At 37.6% G+C, this 20,394-nt stretch overlaps 1 protein-coding gene across 1 annotated transcript in view; it reads right to left on the bottom strand.

Annotated features, from left to right (window-relative positions):
* The window catches only part of LOC128719567 (fat-like cadherin-related tumor suppressor homolog), a 55,897-nt gene that overhangs the window by 14,271 nt on the left and 21,232 nt on the right, over positions 1–20,394 (bottom strand). The window contains exons 7-12 of the mRNA XM_053813193.1: positions 14,324–14,470; positions 11,111–11,480; positions 9,583–11,018; positions 8,424–9,407; positions 6,678–6,861; positions 3,978–4,001 (exon numbers count right to left, since the gene is read on the bottom strand). Coding sequence (XP_053669168.1) covers positions 3,978–4,001; positions 6,678–6,861; positions 8,424–9,407; positions 9,583–11,018; positions 11,111–11,480; positions 14,324–14,470 — 3,145 coding nt within the window. The remainder of the gene's footprint in view (positions 1–3,977; positions 4,002–6,677; positions 6,862–8,423; positions 9,408–9,582; positions 11,019–11,110; positions 11,481–14,323; positions 14,471–20,394) is intronic.

Raw genomic sequence — 20,394 nt, 5'->3', positions numbered from 1 at the left:
AAAGATTTTACATTACGTATATAGACCGCCATCTACAATGAAGCATTTGTGAAATATAGGTACGACGATTGCGTATACTGTCATTCAATTACGGTGAAATCCCGATGCGCGAACGAAAGCGAACAATGGCAGTGGTGGATAGAGATTCTTCTGTCACTGGGTGGGTACTGCAAAGAGTGTTTTTTCGTTTATTTATACAGGCTTTGAGTTTCTAATTATTTTTCATTGCTTATCCCATATTACACCGTTAAGAGGTTTGGACGACCTTCGAATTGAAGGCGTATTAGATCTTCTTTAAATATCTTTGTATTGCATCTTCTTTTTATTCAACAATTGGTTTTGGAAACCCTGTTAGCCTATCAACAGCGTACTATTCAATTTAGTTGTAATTGTGCTCATAGTATGAATAGTGGAGAGTGTGGAGAGTGTTTAGGAGTTTATAAGGACTTGAAGTAAATTTTGAAATGTTTTTTTAAAGTGTTTGTAAATTAAATCAAATACACCTGATAAAATGCCTAGTATATTCAACCAGTATACGTTTTCGCGCTTTTTCTAAGCTATGACATGATATTTCATAGAAGAGATATCATCTTCGAAACATTACTAGAGAAACATGTTGAAAATACTTGATACTTGCAAAACGAATTATTTTTATTTCATTTTGTTGTTACATTTTTAACGACTCTTTGCCTTATTATCAGCCACATATTTACTAAGGAGACTATTTCTTTCTCAAGGTATATCCTCCTTGTTCTTTAGTTTATCCCAGGCATGCTCGGTTCATATATTTGCAAAACGAATTATTGAGAAAAAAGTAAATGAAAAATTTCTGTTTTAAAATTAGTATGAATAAAATTAATCACCTAATTTTTCCAATAAAGGTTCACCACACCGGTAAAAAATTCTTCATAAATTTTCTTTTTCTCTAAATTATCTATGTGAAAGCGTAAAGCTCAATATATGCATAAACCCACCGAAAATTAGCGCCATCCCAAAATAAATATTGTGATAACAGGGTTCCTTTAAAAACTCAACAAATAAATGCGAGTAAATGTCACTGTCTAGTTTATATGCATATCCAGTGGAGAAACGAAAACCATATGCTCCAGAAATGTTTCACGGATTGAAATTTGAAAAATTGGGTATATCGGGTTTGTAAATTATATAACTTTTACCTAGCCCTTGGTGAAGGTTTCAGTTAATACGTTCAAAAACATGTACGTGACCAAGGCACGGAATGAACCTAGAAATAAACATGCTCTACTCTCCTATAGAACCAATGAAATGGTCGAACGGTTAACCAATAAGCAGGAAATAAAATGTTAGGCAACCCGAAAATAAATACATCTTTTTGATGCTTGTAGCAACAGTGAAGGAATATTGCATCGTACCGAGAAAATTCGATCAGTTCACTAACTGATTAACAAGACATGAAATAGGTTGAGGCTTTCGAAACACTTTTATACGAAATAGGTTTATAAACATATTCATATCATATTCATACATTCATTCATAACATATATCATTTGAAATATTGTAAACATAGCTGTGTTTATGAAACAACGTAATCATTAATACGCTAAGCTGGTATACTGATACACCAAATTGCATTAGGACCATCCGTAACTTTTATGAACAAAATACGGCAGTTTGAAAATGCTACCTATTTGAGATCTGTTATAGATTGCTAAAACTAAAATTGAAAATAAACTGAGTTTCATTTTTTGGTAATCAATACAATAACATGAAGAGATACTGCGAGCTTCAAGAATTATAAATAGAAAGGGATAAATATGCAACTAAAGTTAATCAGTAAATATGTTATCAGTCGTTCTTCTTTTAATTTTCCTATTATGCCAAAATTATTCATAATCAAAAAGTCGATCCTACGTACGGAAGGCACAGTTCAGTTAAAATTTGAATCCAGTTTTTGGTGTGCTGTAAGGTCGTTAATTTATGACACTTCTATTTATTTGTTTAAAGTGGCCAAAAGATCAATACAACGGAGCAATATAACAATTTGCACAGTCTAAGCTTATACCTGATCCACCTACGTTCAAATGTCATACCACTTTCTTCGAATCGCATGGCTCTTACTGCGATTCACATTCTATCTCGTTCCAATGCGTGCCGCTACGGTTGGATTTTTGACATCCCTGGTTGTTTCCATACATTTTTTTTACGCTGTTGCCAGTTGAAAACCGTTTAAAAGGTACAAACATAGTAATTTTCAAGCAAATTACAACCTATTCTAAAGTTGTTATGTATTTGATAAGAAATTTGAATGGAACTATGAAAATTTCTAGCTGTCAAATGCTCCAGGCAGTAGTTGTGAAAAATCCAATCGTAGTGGCTGCATCCGAACGAGATAGCATGCGAATCGAAGCAAGTGGCATGAGAATTCAAACGTAGCTGGAAACAGGTGTAAGAAAATTGTTATACCACTATATATAATTGTATAATCTAGCATTATTATCGATATATTCCTAATAAACATGCAGATTACTTAAAAAAATGAGATTAGTACAAACAAAATACAACGCAGGCTAGTTGTTACCACAATCCGAATTATTGATCTCAAAGGTTTGCTTCCCTCCAAGAAATTAATGTACATCGTGGTAAAAGGCATATCATAGGAAAATTGGATTTTATATTAACAATCAACAACAATTTATAACAATAAAAAATATTATTAATTTATTACTATTAAATTTATACAGGGATTAATTATTTACGAGATTATTTGGCGAATACGTAGGACCTGTTTACTGAATCGATTCAAACAGAACTGGCATTGAAATAGATAGACCCTGAATCGTTCGCATAATTTGGAACCAGCTCAAATAGAAGCTGACTCTTTTCCCGCAAAGCTGACTGACACTTTTGCAACACTTCATTACAAGCGTTTCAAGAGTGGGCAAAACCATTGTGTAATGGCCGTATTACACGATGGCTTTTTGGCTGATAATTTTCTGTCAAATCGCGTTTTACAGATTTTAGCCAACCCGAAAAAAATGTAATACGGGTTTAACGCTTGCGATGATGAAGCTTTGCAAATGTGACAGTTAGGTTTACGGGAAAAGAGTCAGCTTCTATTTGTGCTGGTACTAAATGGTGCTAATGATTCAGGTTGTATGTGGTCCATTCGACATGACCAATTCTTTTTTGCCATCGGGTGGTTTTTTCTGTCAACGGCAAATTGTGTGTAAATATATACCGTTTGATGAGTGAACCATTGTCGTCCTCTGACCGATCAACTCAACAGTGATGTTTCCTTCAATTAGACGTGAATAAACCATACTTTTTGTTCTAGAAATAAATTAATGACAGAAAAAAACCTTCCGTCTAGTTTCAATGTATTACACGGTCCATGTGGATCTTTGCGTTAAAGTACGGATTTTGACAGAAATTAGCCAGCCATAAAGCCCTGGTGTAATACGGGTTTAACGCTTGCGATGATGAAGCGTTGCAAATGTGACAGTTAGATTTGCGGGAAAAGAGTCAGCTTCTGGTACTAAATGGTGTTAATGATTCAGGTTGTATGTGGTCCGTTGCTAGTTATGTTTGAATTGATTCAGGAAAAAGCTCCGCCATCGTCAAGTAATTTCGTAAATCCTGTAACACATTCACAAAAAGTAGCATAATAATATGCTTTTACTTAAAATATCTTATAAGTAACGTAAGTTAAATTAAGACAGGTGAACCACTGAGAAACTTTTGTATCACACGTCGGCATCACGACGATTCGTGTAACTTTTTGTGTACGAACATTTTGCAACAATTTTAAGGAGTTAGTTCACCGTGAGCAATTAATAGAGCAAGGTGAATAAAAGAAAACGACACACATGTGTGAATGATACATGAAGCTTGTGAAAACAGAACAAAACGACAAATAAAAAAGATACGAGCATAATACGAGTAATGTGATTTGATGCTGCTGAAGTGTTCATTTCTTGTTCCTTTTTGAAGATACTCACATGGTCCGTTGGTACTGTCCGGAGCTTTATCACGGACATGATGGTGGGAGGGAAAATGACAAAAGAATAAGAAAAACAAAATAAAAAACAGAATTTCCACTTTAATGAATACCAAGAAAAGTACAGTGGAGCGCCGAATATCCATGATCCATTTACCCGAGTGTCTGATTATCCATGCAGCTCAGAAATGACACTTCCTAAGGAAATTTGACATATTCCATGCACCATCATTGCCAGGAGAAATGGAAGACCCAATTTTGATAAACATAAAAAAAACTCGTAATAAAAAAAAACACAACTCCAGTTTGTTTTGCAACAATAAAGCACACAGGTAAAATAAGTTATACACCTAAAAGCCCTTCTCATTATACATTATTCAGCAAATCCCCGCAGTACGCCATACTCGTTGAACGCGATTTCGCAATACGCGATGTTTTGGAAAAGTGACAGCTCAAAGATAATCAAAGGAATTCTGCAAACGGCAGTTTTAGAATCTTGGATACGCAATGTAAAAATAGAACAAATGGAAAGTTTACAAGTTATTTTTGTAAAAAATATGATAAACATGCGAATTCTTTTTAGTGCTACGCAATCTTTTTGCGAAATTTTCTGGGACCCCTTGTACATGTCTATATTTCAAGTTTTCAACATGAAGTATAAGGATAAGGATAAGTTTAAGGCTAAGGATATACGATATACGCAAAAATTCGATATACGCTAAAGCGTTCGGTCCCACTTATTAGCGTAAAGTGGGGAGTTGCTGTATATATTTTTCAAGCATAAACAAAGTTTAATTTTATTGGTATGTTAACACGATACAATTCATGCTCGATTTTTCACCCTCTGCAAATCTTATTTTGCATGTATTCGAGCAGAAATAGCAAAACTTTTTGAGCAAAAAGAATGGCCAACTTTGGTGTACAACACAAATCTTTTGCTAGCAATCTTTTGACAACCGCTTGGAATTTCAGCCATTCTGAAGGTACGATGTGTGATTTAAGTAGCCAAAAAAGCTAAACATACTCAAAAAAGATTTGTATCGTTTTAAAACGAAACACAAGCGAATCTGTTTTTATTGATTCTGCACTCAAATTCCGCATTCAAACGCGATTCTACACTGATCTTGAATATCCGTAGTGTGGTGGAAACGATTTTCTTTGCTCTTATCGAACTACTACACGCATTCAAGTGTCGTTTGGTCTCCAGAACCTTTTGCCAATATATATTTTTTGTACTTATTCTCAAGTAGACTTCTTAGACAAGAAGTAGTCAGGAATTATATTCTTAAGCCACATCATTGGAGTAGGTTTGTACAAACAAGCCATAAACAATTTAAAGCCAAAGAGATATAAAGCCGGGGTGGTTGTGTATTGACCCGGTTCCGTACAACTGAGTGAAGCAACTTAACCGGAAAATAAGACATTGTTACGGAATCACGAACAAAGGCCACTACTCTGTTGTGTACGGACGGTTGTCTATACAAAGCCATGATTGTCTTGTTCGTTGTTTCGGGCTAGAATTTATTGAAAGGGGGAAAACATAGTCTCTAACATCAAAAGCAAGTGGAATAGAAAACTTATGAACAACTTTGTTTGACTCTAAGCAAAAAAATCGTGAGCACTCTGAAGTGCGGAAATATGCAATGGATATGTTTATTTTTGAATTTTTTAACATATACGTGATTTCAATGTAGGCGCATATTGAAAACGGAATTAACTATTAACAGTATTGAAACTGACAGTTTCATGTTGAATAACTATAAGTATTACATATAGTGCTTTTTTGACTTAAGACTAAACAAAATGAAAGAATATATCATTCCATTTAAAGCTCGATCACAAAACATTTATCCCATTCTGCTTAAGTGTTTTGGAAGTATTATAATAGACTAAAGGAACGTAGCAATAACAGCTATAGCAATAGTATTCCGACAATTTCATTAGTCTTGGTGTAAAATTAATTGAGTGTTCCGACCAATGGAAGATGACAGGTAGTTCGATCAAAAATATAACTGCTATTCGATGAAAAGAGTTAATGAAATTCCACATATTAAAGCTTTGCAACAGAATGTTCAAATGTTGATGATTCCTCGAAGCAATCAGCTACAAAAAAAGTACAAAAGAGTACCAACACAGTTTCGCATAACATTCAAGTGTTCCTTTATGACATATTACTTTCAAGCGCTATACGCTACGCTATAATATTTGCTTTTGTTGATGATATTCTGCCAATTCAACATTTTCCGAAATGACGAAAACAAATATCGAACAAAGATGTTTAGCTATTAGATTAATTGTGGATTGAGCAAAAATCCGTTGCTGTGAGACGAAATACACGACAAGATCGTGGAAAAAGAGGTTTCAGAAAGTAGAGATGTGGTGTTTCTAGGAAATTATTTCCCTGGAATTGTGCTACCCATTGCATAGTGTATTAGATTCTGTCAGTGTGTAGGAAACGAAAGAGTAAGTGAAACGTCTATCTTCCTACACTGACATACATGGAGGCAAATAACAAAATTAAATGAGAAAAGACTGACCATCCGATAGTTTAATATCAATTTATCCTTTGCCGGTATGGAACGGAGTGCGAATTTTTTCCTCACCAACACCAACCTGTTCTTCTTAAAATTTTTACCGGTTTTGTCAAGACGACCTAGAAAATACAAATATCTCGGTCTGTACCGTATACTGTGTGACTTACCTGTGTTGAAATCGACAGCAAACTCCTCCATCTCATTTCCCTTCACGATGCTGTAGATCAGCTTCCGGCCTAACGGACTCTCCGCCTGGATTGCAACTGATAGCGGTGAGTGTAGCTCTATATTTTCCGCAACCATGTCTGAATAGAATTGCTTGCTGAACACCGGCATCGATTTGTCTATCACCTGTATGTGTAGTATGCAAGTAGAGCAAAAACACGAGAATAACCGAGATGGTATTAGTAGAGGTGTATGCCCAGTGACGACTGACGAAACAAAATATCTAGAGCATGCTTAAGTTGAATTCAATGATCGAAACCGTAAGCTGGGTCAGTCGTTAGCAAAAAAGGAGGTTTGTGTATTTCAGGTTCAACCTGAAACTAAAAATAAAATTGAGGTGGCGACTAGTTTATATATCTGCATATGGTTCACTGTTTGACATCGGTCAAATGCAAATCAAATGCAAAAAATGGATGAGGTACAATTTTGAGGAAACAGATGATATTATTCAACCAAATGTAAGTAATAGACGTAATATTGTTCGAATCATGTTTACAGGGTTTGTGATCTTTTCTATAACCGTGAATCATTCGCATCATTTAAAACCAACTGAAATAGAAGCTGATGTTGGTTTCGCAATATTGACTAAAAACTTTTGCAACGCTGCATGGCGAGCATATCGACAACGGGCTAAACCATTGTGATAACCATTTTAGCTAGAGCTACCGGACCAGTACCCAGACCAGCTACGGACCAACTCGCAGCTAATATTGTATGAACAAAATCAACTATTATTTGAGCTGCAGTGAAACGATGCAAATAATTCAGAATTTATCTGAACCAATGACAAATCTGTTTGAATCGATTCAGGAAAAAGCTTCGTCGTGTCATATAAAATCATAAACTATGTAATATAAACAATGAAGCACACAAAAAAATAATGGAAGCACATTTTGCGGATGTTTCAAAAATGAATGTGGAAAAATGGATGTTACTGTTTGCTGTACTGCGTGAAATCCTGGGATAAGCTACAACACAAATAGAGCAAAGGCACTTGAACCAGGTCACCCAGGCAAAAAGCAGGAAATGGTTGATAGTTATTCATAAGTTCCTTTATGCAACAACAGCATAGCCGACCTTGATTAATGGTTACATTCAATCAAAGCGTACGACATTTTACCAAATTTTCGTTCAGGTGTTATTGGAAACCAAAAAGATCACCTTTCAGGGTGATTCGTTTTAATCCATTCCTGTTAGCCTTAACCCTGTTTTGTTGGTCAAGTATTATTTTACGCCGATGGAGGCATAACTGTGCTATCGTGAATAAAAGTCCATACTACTTTGTTGAAGCTGTACACAAAAAGGATTCTTGTCCATCCGTAACCAACTGACTGATTCACGAAGCATTCGTAACTTCCGTAGAGTTTGCAAAAGGAAAAAAGCATTCAGGTTATGCTACAAAATGTAATTCTAACCGAGAAACCCCGTTTAACAGGTTGAAAAACGCGATGGATGGAAAAAAGACGAATAAAACATAACGGCAGTAAGCGTTTTGGTAAACCCGTTCCGACAATAGAACTGTAATACGTCCCTGTTGTTTTCTTGATTTATTAGGGTGTATCATTACGTTCTACCTCTTCCACCGTATCATCAACAACTTGAGGATGAAGCAAACGCCTAAGCGAACTGATTGAACCAACTCAATTAGCTTGAACAAATAAATTTCGCTGAAAAACAGGAAACCTTACCTTAACATGTACGGTAACATCAGTCGAACAAGGAGTGATTCCGCCATCGAACGCTGATATTAGGAGCTCGTAGTCGCGATTATGCCCCTCAAGCGTTTGCTTGAGGGTCACCTCGCCGGTCTTACGGTCTACCTTAAATAGTTCCCCGTGACCACGCTTCATCTCGTAACGAACCTCACCATTTTCGAAGCTATCGAGATCGAGTGCATGCACCTTCGTGATGACCGATCCCCGTGGGTCATCAACTGAGACAACGGCGTAGTACGGCAGGTTTACAAACATCGGACAGTTATCGTTGATGTCCAATATTGTGACGTTTACGATGACGTGCGCAACTCGTGGTTTTTCACGGTCCGGTTGCTGTGAGCGTGCCTCCACAATTAGTTCGTAGTTATCGCGCACCTCCCGGTCAAACTTACGACCGGTGGTTTGAATCGCACCGGAAGTTAAACCGATCTGGAACATGTCCGTTGGATTGAGGACGCTAAATTCGATGTGTTCGTTCAAAGTGGACCCAAGCACGTTTACCACGGCTACGGTACTGATTTTTGTACTGTTCTCCATGATTGAACCTTCGTATGTTGGCCTTTGGAAGATAAGTCCGGAGTTTTCTGACGACTCTACAATTACGTTTATTTGCGCCACTTTAGCAAACTTGCCGTCAGAGACGCGAACGGCTAACCTATAAGATGTACCGACATTTTCAACATCACGCGTTGTAACGAGACCAGTTGTAGCGTCGATAGCAAATACACCGTCTCGATTGCCCTCTATGATGTCGTAGCGAAGGGTGGAATTCTCGGAGCTGTCTTCGTCGACTGCATTGACTTGCAGTACGGCTACGTTTGTATGCGTTGGTAGCAAAAGCGTTGCGTTGTACTCATTCTGTGTGAAGGTAGGTGCACAATCGTTAACATCCATAATGTTGATACGAACTTCCGCTGTTAGTTCTGATGTGAGCCGGGGCTGTCCGAGATCAGTTACCTACGAAAAATATAACAATGCATGATTATTATTATTGTTATTATAAGTTAACTTAAACATGACTGCTTTAAGAATACACAACTTTCTATCTGCTGACTACAATCGACACAAATAATAGGAATAGGAACAGTCAACGAAAACCAGAAATGATAAACTTTATATATTATATGCTCACCTTTACGTGAAAGCTGAAGAAAGGTATCTTTTCATGATCCAAGAACATAATCGTCTTGATGGCGCCTGTGCTTGAATCGATATGAAAATATCTTCGCGGAAGCATATCCAGGATATCATAGTGCAGCAGTGCATTCAGTCCTGAATCATCATCTTTAGCTCTAATCACCAAGGGTAAGGAAGCGTTCGCCAGATGATTGTGATTGCCTATAATTGTACTTTCCGCACTACCGTTCAAATTTTGGACCAAAGTTTCCGAGAGTGTTAACACTAACGATCCTATTGGAGCAGCTTCCGACACCTCACCTAGGTAAACTTGTTGTTCGAAGTACGGCACATTGTCATTCTTATCGAGTACATTTACAGTCACTGAACAAGAAGCCGACGCAGACGCCATGTTTGTTGTTCGCACAGTCAGATTATAAAACCTTTTGAGTTCGTAGTCGAGCAAATTCTTCGTTGTGATGACACCGGTTGAAGGATTAATGAAGAACATATCACCAACATTACCTTCGATGATTTGGAACAGCAGCGATGAGGTACTTCGTGCTTCCAAATGAATCACAAACGTTCCAATAGGAAGATTTTCGAAAATTTCTGCAGCTGGATCGTCCAATATAAAGCGTGGTGGTGCGTTATCTGCCATACTGATCATGATGTGTACTGGGATTTGTGAAGAGAGTGCTGGCTTACCACCATCGGTAGCTTTCACTTGCAACATATACTCGGAAAGTGTGCTGATGTCGAGTTGTTTTATCACACTAATCACACCCATGTTTGGGTCAATACCGAACACATTTCCAATATTACCGCTGACAATTGCGTAGCTGATCCGTGCGTTATCGCCGACGTCACGATCAATAGCATACACTTGTGCGACTTGTGTGCCAACCGCAGCCGTTTCATAAACCTTACCTTGAACAATTTTGGTGGTAAATTCTGGCGTATTATCATTGTGATCGTGCACGGTGATGATGACGGTAGCGTAGTTGCGTTTGGCAGGTGTTCCTTGATCTTTGACTATTACAATCAACACATGTTCAGAGAGCGTCTCCCGATCGAGGCTATGTGCCATCACGATACTACCGGTGACGGAGTCAACTCGGAATAGTTTCAACGAAACTGGATCTCGTGCAGCATGTAGACTGTAGAAAAGCTTCTTGTCCTCATCCTCATCGGTAGCGTGTAGTTGCAATACGTCCATGCCTTCCTCGATGCTCTCGGAGATATCTACACGATATACCGATTCAGTGAACTCCGGTCGATGATCGTTTATGTCAATCACGGAGACGTATAGTTGTGTGTACATCGTGTATACTCCATCGGAAATGCTGATAGTGATGTTATATTCACGCTGTCGCTCCCAATCTAGATACTTTGCTAATAAAACGTTACCATTATCACGACCAATATAAAACTCGTTACGTTCATCACCACCTGCAAAACAATGTACCAATTCAAAACAATCATTGCTCGATATTTTTTATATCATCCTTGAAAATAAACAAAAAAAATCGTTGAAAACTTACCAACAATATCGTACCAAAGCTGCTCTCCATCTACATCGGTAGCTTGTATCAGTGTCACCAGAAATCCGGGTACGTCGCTTTCTGTTAATTCGACGTGTTGATCACCTGTTTTCACTACCGGTGCATTGTCCGACTGCAAAGGTACACCGACAACAGCAACGACAACACGTGCTTGCTGTGATCGTTTAGGTACTCCATGATCCTCAGCCCGTACCAACAGATCATATTCAGTGTCCACCTCAAATGATCGTGCCGCATAAATAACGCCGGTGTCTGGATCGATACGAAATTTTTTAGCTTTCCCTCGTCCCGGTTTGATCGAGTAGGATACTCGACCATTCTCACCAACGTCTTGATCTGTGGCAAGTACCTGGTGATGACGTAAGAACAAACATTAAATATTAGTTATGTCATACATTTTTTTTAAATTAAATTTTTAGCATCATATATTTTGAAAATAGATGCTCATTACATTCTTCTTTATGTGCACAACAACCTCAAGAGGCCTAGGCCTGCCATTTCTGGCTTTCTGTGACGGAGGATTGGTCCGGATGGGATTTTGGACCGTTCTGCGAAAAGACCGGTGCCGCTACCAATACACCAATAGGCCGGCTTAAACAGTTCATGACATTAATACGTCAATAATATAAGTTACAATGATTACATAGTTTTGTAAATAGATACTCAATGGTAGCTTTCAGTTTGCTACACATTCTTGTGTTGTTCTACATTTTATATTTTAGTTACAATAATTCAGAAAGCTGCATTTTGATACAGAATCGTAAAGCAGTTTACATTTCCTTTAGCCTTACATTTCTATGTCATATCCTGTTTGTTTTTACAAAAGTAAGTGGAGGTTGGAATCTCCACTCCAAGTAGAGACAGTGTACTCCGTTACTTATGGGTTCGGAAACCCCAAAGGGGATGTGCAGTGCGCTTCATATTGGAAAATGTATTTTATTCGCAAACAAATAGAAAACATTTCAACGTAATAGAATTCATCCAACAAGTCACCGGTTTCTCTTGCATGCATAAGTCGAGTAAATTCTTTTTCCCTTGTTTTATTTTAAGAGCCTTCTACCACATGACATTGTCATTGTAGACAATAACTGAAAAACAAAAATCTTTCCCGACGATGTTTTAACACGTCCAACTAGTATTTGTGCATTTGCAAAGGATATTTGCTTTTCACGCTCTCCACCCATTGTTATCGTCCTGTAGTCTTGTACGTATATGCATGTGGTTCTATTCCCGTTGATGATGTTTCTGTTCTCTAACCGACAGCCACCGGATGGAAACGGATAACGAACCAACCGCTAGTCATTCGTCATCATCGTCGTTACCGGTTCTACACATACGGTGTTACGTGGTACAACCGGTGTGTTATGACATTCGACGCCATCCTTCAGGATTAAGTTGACTTTACTTTCCTATAACTCTTACACACTATCAGATACTTCACTTGTTCTTCGCGTTTGCATCTAGTATCCAGTAAAATGCTATTTACGCGTGTTTATATCATGCTTCCCTGTGAAAATACAAGGTTCCTCAAGGCGTGTCTAAGTGTTGTTCACAAAAGGGGAAACATTCCGTTACGACCAAGGTATTTTTCTTTTTTTGATTTTTGCACACGCCTAGTGGCAAATCAGCGTTATGAGCTGTTGTAATAAAAAAAATCTTCGCCTCTGCTCTTTGCGGTGGTGGTGGAGGAACATCAAGCTCTTCCGGCCCTGTTTACCTTTTCTTATTTTTCACTGACGATGTGTGCGAAACCCTTACAGGCATTTTGGTGGAGTATCACTATGGCATTTCGGCACCATCTAAGGGGAGATTGAGTAAAATGCTCTCCTGTCATAAGACAAACATGAAATCATAAGTGACATTATTTCCCAGCATAAATTCTCGCGATTGTGGTGGTAAAAACAAATACACGAATGAAATACACCGCTTTTCACGTATTCAGCCCTAAAGAAAGAGTTTAGTCTTCCATATTGGCCAACCAAAAAAATTTGGCGATTGTGGTGGTAAAAACAAATACACGAATGAAATACACCGCTTTTCACGTATTCAGCCCTAAAGAAAGAGTTTAGTCTTCCATATTGGCCAACCAAAAAAATTTGCGAATTTGCACATTTCAATCCTCAATCGTTTAAGGAGTTGTAAAAAGCATTCTTCTTTCCTTTAAAATTATGTTGTCTGGGACGCTATTCCGCATATTGTCTTTTTATATGTTAGACTTTCTCTACACAGTTGGCGATTGTCGCAATTGCGACTGCGACTTTGTCAAACTTTATACAAAAAAAATGCGAAATGTCGCGATGTGACAACCCATGTATACCCATGTGTGTAGGCCTGCCTTAGGATATTTTGATAGTAAATGCACTTTGTTCGATTTGAAAGATTCGTTCGAAAAGTTAAATGTAAACAAATATAAGGCTCAGATCTGTTGCGAAAGGCTTACGGTAGAAATAAATGAAATTAATTATTGTGTGTGAGAGAATCGAATAAAATAAACACAATATATATGGTTTTTGTAATCACGTAGGACAACCTTAGAAAAATCGATTGGAAAATTATTAAATTATAGTTGGGAGTCTTTTTCCGTTTTTTATGAATGTTATGTTACAACCGCACACTCGACCGAGTACACCCGGGATAAGGTGACCTTTCACTGCTTGGAGACTATTCCTGTTGCAGACCACATATATAACGCAGTAACAGTAACGGCCTAAAACTGTCAGTAGATAGCTTTGATTAGTTTTTTATCTCGTGTGCTACTTAAGATATGAGAAGCGAAAGAGCACTTTCTGCGAAAGGCGTATCGACCAGTCAAAGCGTATTACAATTAATAGCTCTTACAAAATCGTGTAAGAAAGCACATTTTTCCATTTTAAAATCCAACACTTATGACAAACAACACTTATGACACTATGTGTTTACGTGTTCCGACAATTCTTCGAAGGAACATCGATACTAAAAACATAAGATTACGTAAGTGTTACAAACTACAAACATTGCCTTACAATAAACCCTTCGTCTAAGGAGAAATTTATAGATATTGCAACCTACATAATAATTTGGAAAACAAATATAAAGCAGCTCTCTGAAATTAGCTATATTGGAAAAAAAACAACGCATAATAGCCAACAAGAAAAGCCCATAAAACGAGAAAACGAAAAACAAAAGAAGCAACAGATTCAAGACCGTTATTACCCGAAAAATAACTTGCAGGTCGTTGAAGTTTTTCTCCGGAAATGAATCCCACGTGGTCGCATCATCCAGCCCTATATCCGGATCAGATAGCATCGGTTCGGTCAGTTCCAGCTCCGGCGGTTCATACCCACTGCTAGCAAAATCATTCTATGTAACACGAAAGCGCGAAAACAAAATCCGTGTCGTAGGAATGTAGCAACCAAAAGTAATTTCGTTATATTAAGCCACGAGATGTTAATAATTATAATAATTAAGTAATTGCAAAAAATATGTTCATAATTGTGACCAATAAAGCGCAGGAGAAGAATTAACGACATTAGGCATACCAAGGTTGCCAAAAATACCACATACAATTTGGAGGATGTTTTATCGTGTCGATGTAGTATCGATGTGGTTGTGCAACAGCGTTTAGGGCAGGTTTGTTTGTTGATATCATTGCAGCAGTGGTTTCACGACAAGTACATGTTACGAATGGTCGAATAAAAATAGAGAAAAGGATATCGTAATACAGACATACGGTATGTAAGAAATATATAGTATCATTAATCTTAATTAAAGTAAACATAAATAACAACGCTGACGGAGCAAGGCAATGCAGTAACATGCAGAAAAATGGATTGTTCGAGTATGATGAAACTTTTCGCTTGCATTGAAGCATTTTTTGAGTTTCTCGTTGAAACTTACACCCGCAAATATTTAATATTTTCATTCCCAGCATGCTATTTGGTGTAGGTATTTCTAAACATGATAAAAGGTAAATAAACACATACGATTACCAACGACTACGCTACTATACTCATCAATAATGAATGTACCAAATGAGCAATCATAAACATTAAATGCCTATTTCTATTAGCTTCCAGCCTCTGATAACCACCAAGGATCAATATTGTCCTTGCATTCAACTGTTTTGTTTCGAACAATGCAATTAATGTGAAGTGATTTAAGTGCGCTTTATGAATACACACACGAGCCCCTCGTTAGTTGATATTCTAATCCTATTCTGATAGCAGTGTCTGGCGATAATAGTAATTAACTTTCCTTGTGAATATCATCAATAGCACAAGACTACTGTCATATGCATGTGATGGACTGGAACGTCGTGGCTGCATAGACTTCGCAATCGCTTGAATTCAACAACGATTGGTTACCTTTGTTGTTCACAGCTGGTCGACATCATCAAGAAGCTATTATGCGCAGATCATAATCATCGTCATAAAGCATTCCTTAGGCGATGCGACCGGTGACAATAATGACAAGGATGAAAATAATAGACATGCTTTCTGCAGTATCGTTGTAACCATGATTATCACCTTTATGATCACCGGCAGCACCAAATGTACTGTAGAAAACGGATCGAAAGAACCAAAAGCCAAATCTGAATTTCGAACCGTAACATAGATATCAATCGGTCATTTAGATTCGGTTTTGTTTAGCATTGCGTTGGTGTTGCACGAACTAACAGAAAAAATAATAAAAAGAGTCTTTTATCTAAATTTTGCTTGTATCAGCAAATAAATAAAATAAGCACTTATTATTTCTAACTTCAAAAAATAAAATGAAAGTCCTTGCTCTCGCGTTTAGAAACATATGTTGAATGTTAACAACATGTGAATGTTGATCAGTGAATGCGAATGTGAGCGAATGTTGAATGAATCTACACGTTTTATGATTTAGTTCCATGCCAATGTATGTACTCTTTACTCTTTAATGTAGTACACTTTACTATACACTTAAACTATCCAACACAACTTGTATACAAATCGGCAGAAACGGTGCAGACAAACAATACAATTTCACAATACTGAACGCGAGTGCAACGTGTGCAAAAAACTATCTAGCTAACTAATAATCAATTCAGCTGTACTTCAAACTGTAATAAAATCCTCCACAGCCACGCAATGGTCTAATAAACCAAGATCATTTCGTAGCCCCCTGTTTATAACATTCATTAAGTACCATTTGTGATTTTGCCCAAGAGCTTATTTGCAAGAATTGAATGAAATCTTGAATAATGTAACATACATCTAAATGTATTGTAAATCGAGTAGGTGGTATATAATCGGCAGCGCACGAAAGCTTATTAACGAAACTGATATTTATAAATAAATCAATTTCACTAATCACAACATTTTGCTAGACAGCTTAAGCAAACAAAAGTATTAAATAAATCAAGAATTTATAACGCATAATTTAGGATTGAATAATGGAATAAAAGCAAGGATTCTACATGATGTTCCATGTTTCTTAGTAGGGCAAACGTTGAGCGAAGCGTAGGGCTGATATTTTTGACTATGTATACAACCCGTCGTAATTGTTTACGTGTAAAACTTTTGGTTTGGTCTCAAGAATAACATTCACTTACCATTTCCGGACCAATAAATGGGAATATATTACTATACGCTTACAAACGATTTTTCGGTCAGGGGATACTTATATATTATGCAAAACTGCAAAACCTTTCCCTCGCCTACTTTGTTATATTAACTTCGTTGCAATGAATTTCTATAACCAAAGAACATACAAAGCAGGCAATCAGCAACATAGCAGCAGCAGCAGAAACAAATATTGTCCACGGAGAATGTAACAAACCTACATACGCTTGTGTAGCCATTTTGCATAATTTAGCACCATTTCGTAATTAACAACCAGTGTACACCGAAAAATTGGGGAAAATGCTGAAGGTTGGCAACTTGAGTGAGAGATAAAGCATATTGTAATCGGCAGATTTATCATTGCCATTTTAATAAACTTTTAATAAACCGTAAGAAATAAAGAAAATATTTACTCCAACGAATGCTGTTCATAACGAGGGAATACATTTCTATATTATATTCGAAATATATTTCTGGTTTTGGTAATGGGGTAGGATCCGAAGCCTCTTGAAGGTTCTACAGGCTCTCCTACTCAGCTGCCATTGCGTCCCATTCTCGCTGTGTAGAGTAATAACATGTGTCATCGCGTATCCAAACTTGGGTACACAGGCTACCCCTTGGGTGGATGCAAAACCTTTCTCCCGGGTCTCTGGGCTACCTTTACGTAATTCGGGCAATTCGTGTCTCTGGGCTACCTTTACGTGGGGGGCACGATATACTATGCTGTAACGAGGGCCCACAGAGGTACTTGGAGGTTTGCGCATAGGCCAGTCACCCTGCCTCAAGTACCCTGCCGTCAGTGGCGAATCTAACAGGGTGTAACAGGCATTCGCAACCGTCAAAGGTGACGATCTACTGTCAGAAAATGAACACACAACTACAAGCGAAAGGTGGAACGCTATAAAAATGAATATTATCAAATGTATCAATGCCACTACCCCACCACATCGGAGCAACACCAGATCTGGCTGGTTCGACGAAGAAAGTAGACAAGTGACCGAACGAAAGAACTGTGTATACCGAGCAATGTAGCAGCAGCATAGAACACGGGCATGAGCAGAGGAATACACACAGCTCAGACGGTAAAACAAAAAAAGGCCACCGCACCTAGAAACAACTCTGGAATAACTCGCGGGTGCAGAAACGTCAAGTAATCAGAGTACGCTACGGACACGGCAAAAAGTTTTGCCAAGAGATGGCAGGAAAGAAGAAAAGATCCAAGCGTTTATTTAATTTGTTTGGATTTATGATAACATTATGCTTCACCGCTTTTAAAGAGCGAACAGATTTTGGAAGCTGCGAAAGTACCGTTAAACATGCATTATTGATGTTTAGTACGAGCGTGCGTTGCTTTTGCTAGATTGTTTTGCTAGATTTTGCAAAAAAACAGTTTAACAGTGTGAGTATGAGTGTGGTATCAATCCTCAGAAGTCTCACAATGCGGCGATCCGGAAAATAACTTTTCTTATCATAATTACAATCATCACGAGATGCACAACCCATACCCGAACGCATCAATCTTCGATTTGATTATGCATAATGGAGGCGCCTAGTAGATCTTATAAACAAATAAAAATGAAATAGGAACAACATGATCCGAGTGATTAAAACCATACGTCCCAGCTAAATTATGAGGTAGATTATTGTGTTTTTTGTAGTCTGGTTTGAAAAGTTTTTTCCTTGCTTCTAATTCAAATTCAACGGATGTAGTCCATGAGGAAAGATGCTGCAATTTATCATCCAATTAATCAAACCAAAGGAGTTCTATTCGTACGGCCCCTTCTCGATCATTTAATCTTCTTCACACTTTGTTGAAATGGCAACGTTATTATCGGTGTGATAGAGGCTAAACTAGGCCTTCATCGACAGTAAAAACCGGACGGAAAATGAATAAAAATGTCAACACGGAGATAGTGTATGCGAAAATAGAAGCACCGTATTGGATGGAAAATGGACGAAGAAAACAAGCAAATTTTTCCGAGTGGAGGAACATCAATAACATCAAACGATAAATCATTTGCTGTGTAGGAACGGATGTTTATCCCGTGTTTCCCCATTTTTTCTTGTGTCGTTTGTTTGTTACACATCGTTTTATTTAGCTCATTACTTAATGCGTGTCGAGCATGCCTTCGTAGGTAACGTTAATGAGTGGGCTTTTGTGGTAAAGGAATTAATTACCTGAAGTTGATTGAATTATTCATCACTGATACATGGAAGTATACACCAGTGAAGTATTTTGCATTTAAATTTTGAACGGAAGAACACATGTATTAACAATTTTACATATTCATGTAATTGGCATTTCGTCAGGGCCTTTTTCACGAAAACACTGAAATCATACAACGTGTGTTATATTTTTGCTCTGATTAAAAATTATAATTCAATGCTGTTTTTGAGACTTTTTTTACAACTAATATAATTAACAAATTTCAATATTATAGCATAAGGTATTATTTACAGAATCTTTCGCTATCTTAGATAACCAAGACTCTAGGACAAATTATTCCTAGCTACCGGCCTTACAATAAATAGAAGTAATTGAGCACTCCTAGTACCTGAGTATTCACACCCGCGGAGTAAGAAAAGAATACCCAGGAAAGTTGTACCAGAGATTATCTCGCAGATCGCGAACCGCGAGCCCAAAAAATCTACTTTTAATTATATCAACAAATATTATCCTACACTAATGGTTAGTTATACTGATTTTTCCGTATCTAAGTATCCGTATCGTAAGTATCCGTATCGTAAACATCACAATTCATTCACATCAAAAACGGCGTTACAGCTGGCAGAGAATAACCTAAGAATGTATACGATTACTCGAACGAACCAAGCAGAATCGGAAATGACACAAACCGGAGCATCGTATGATACCTTATCGCTAAACAAATTAGATGATGAAACTTTTGCAACGAGCTAAAACTGGATGCTTGGAATTTTCAATGACACAGGTTATGAGTGAGATGTGTGCGTGCACACTGTGCACTGCACAGCACCACAGATATCATGATACGGATTGGCTTCTGTTTATTTGCCTCGATCAGTGCATCTAGTGTTCCGAGTTCCGCTAGAACAGGAACTCTTGCGATGATCGTCGCTCATTAGACTCGGATGTTATTATATTCTGCTAAATGAGATTTTAATGAGTGAAGCAACGATACCCGTCTAGCTGACAAGGGACGATTCCCGTCTAGCTGGTTTTCAAGTCAGACGATGGCATTCGTTAGGTAACTTTTACCTCAAACTAAATGGTGGAAGAGGTCTTACAGCCATACAAACCTATGAACAAATTAAATATCAAATCACAAATGGGAATGTGATATCAATTGAATAAAACCACTAAAAATGACACGAAGTTGTTCCGGACTAATGTGCTAAAAATTCCACGAAATTAGCTTATTTAACAAGAAGAATATGCTCTTCTGAAGATTTTCTTAGAGCATAGGAGTGATAGTAATGGCACAGCGATTAGAAAAAAAAACAACCAAAAAAATCTTTTGAAATTTATTATTTGATTTCGAGAAAACAACAGGAGCTGTACACAATTTTTACCGCATAACAGGTGTGGATTTTTGAAACTTTTTGCCTATGCTCTTCAAAAAGGATTCATGCTTCATGAAACTAATCCCACATTCGCATGGCAAAAAACCGCTTTTGTGCCGGAGCTTGTTATTGGCTGGATGTAAACGGTGGAAA

This window comes from Anopheles marshallii, chromosome 2, assembly GCF_943734725.1.
Source record: "Anopheles marshallii chromosome 2, idAnoMarsDA_429_01, whole genome shotgun sequence".
Lineage (NCBI taxonomy): Eukaryota > Metazoa > Arthropoda > Insecta > Diptera > Culicidae > Anopheles > Anopheles marshallii.
This window is presented reverse-complemented; position numbering and strand designations above follow the sequence as displayed.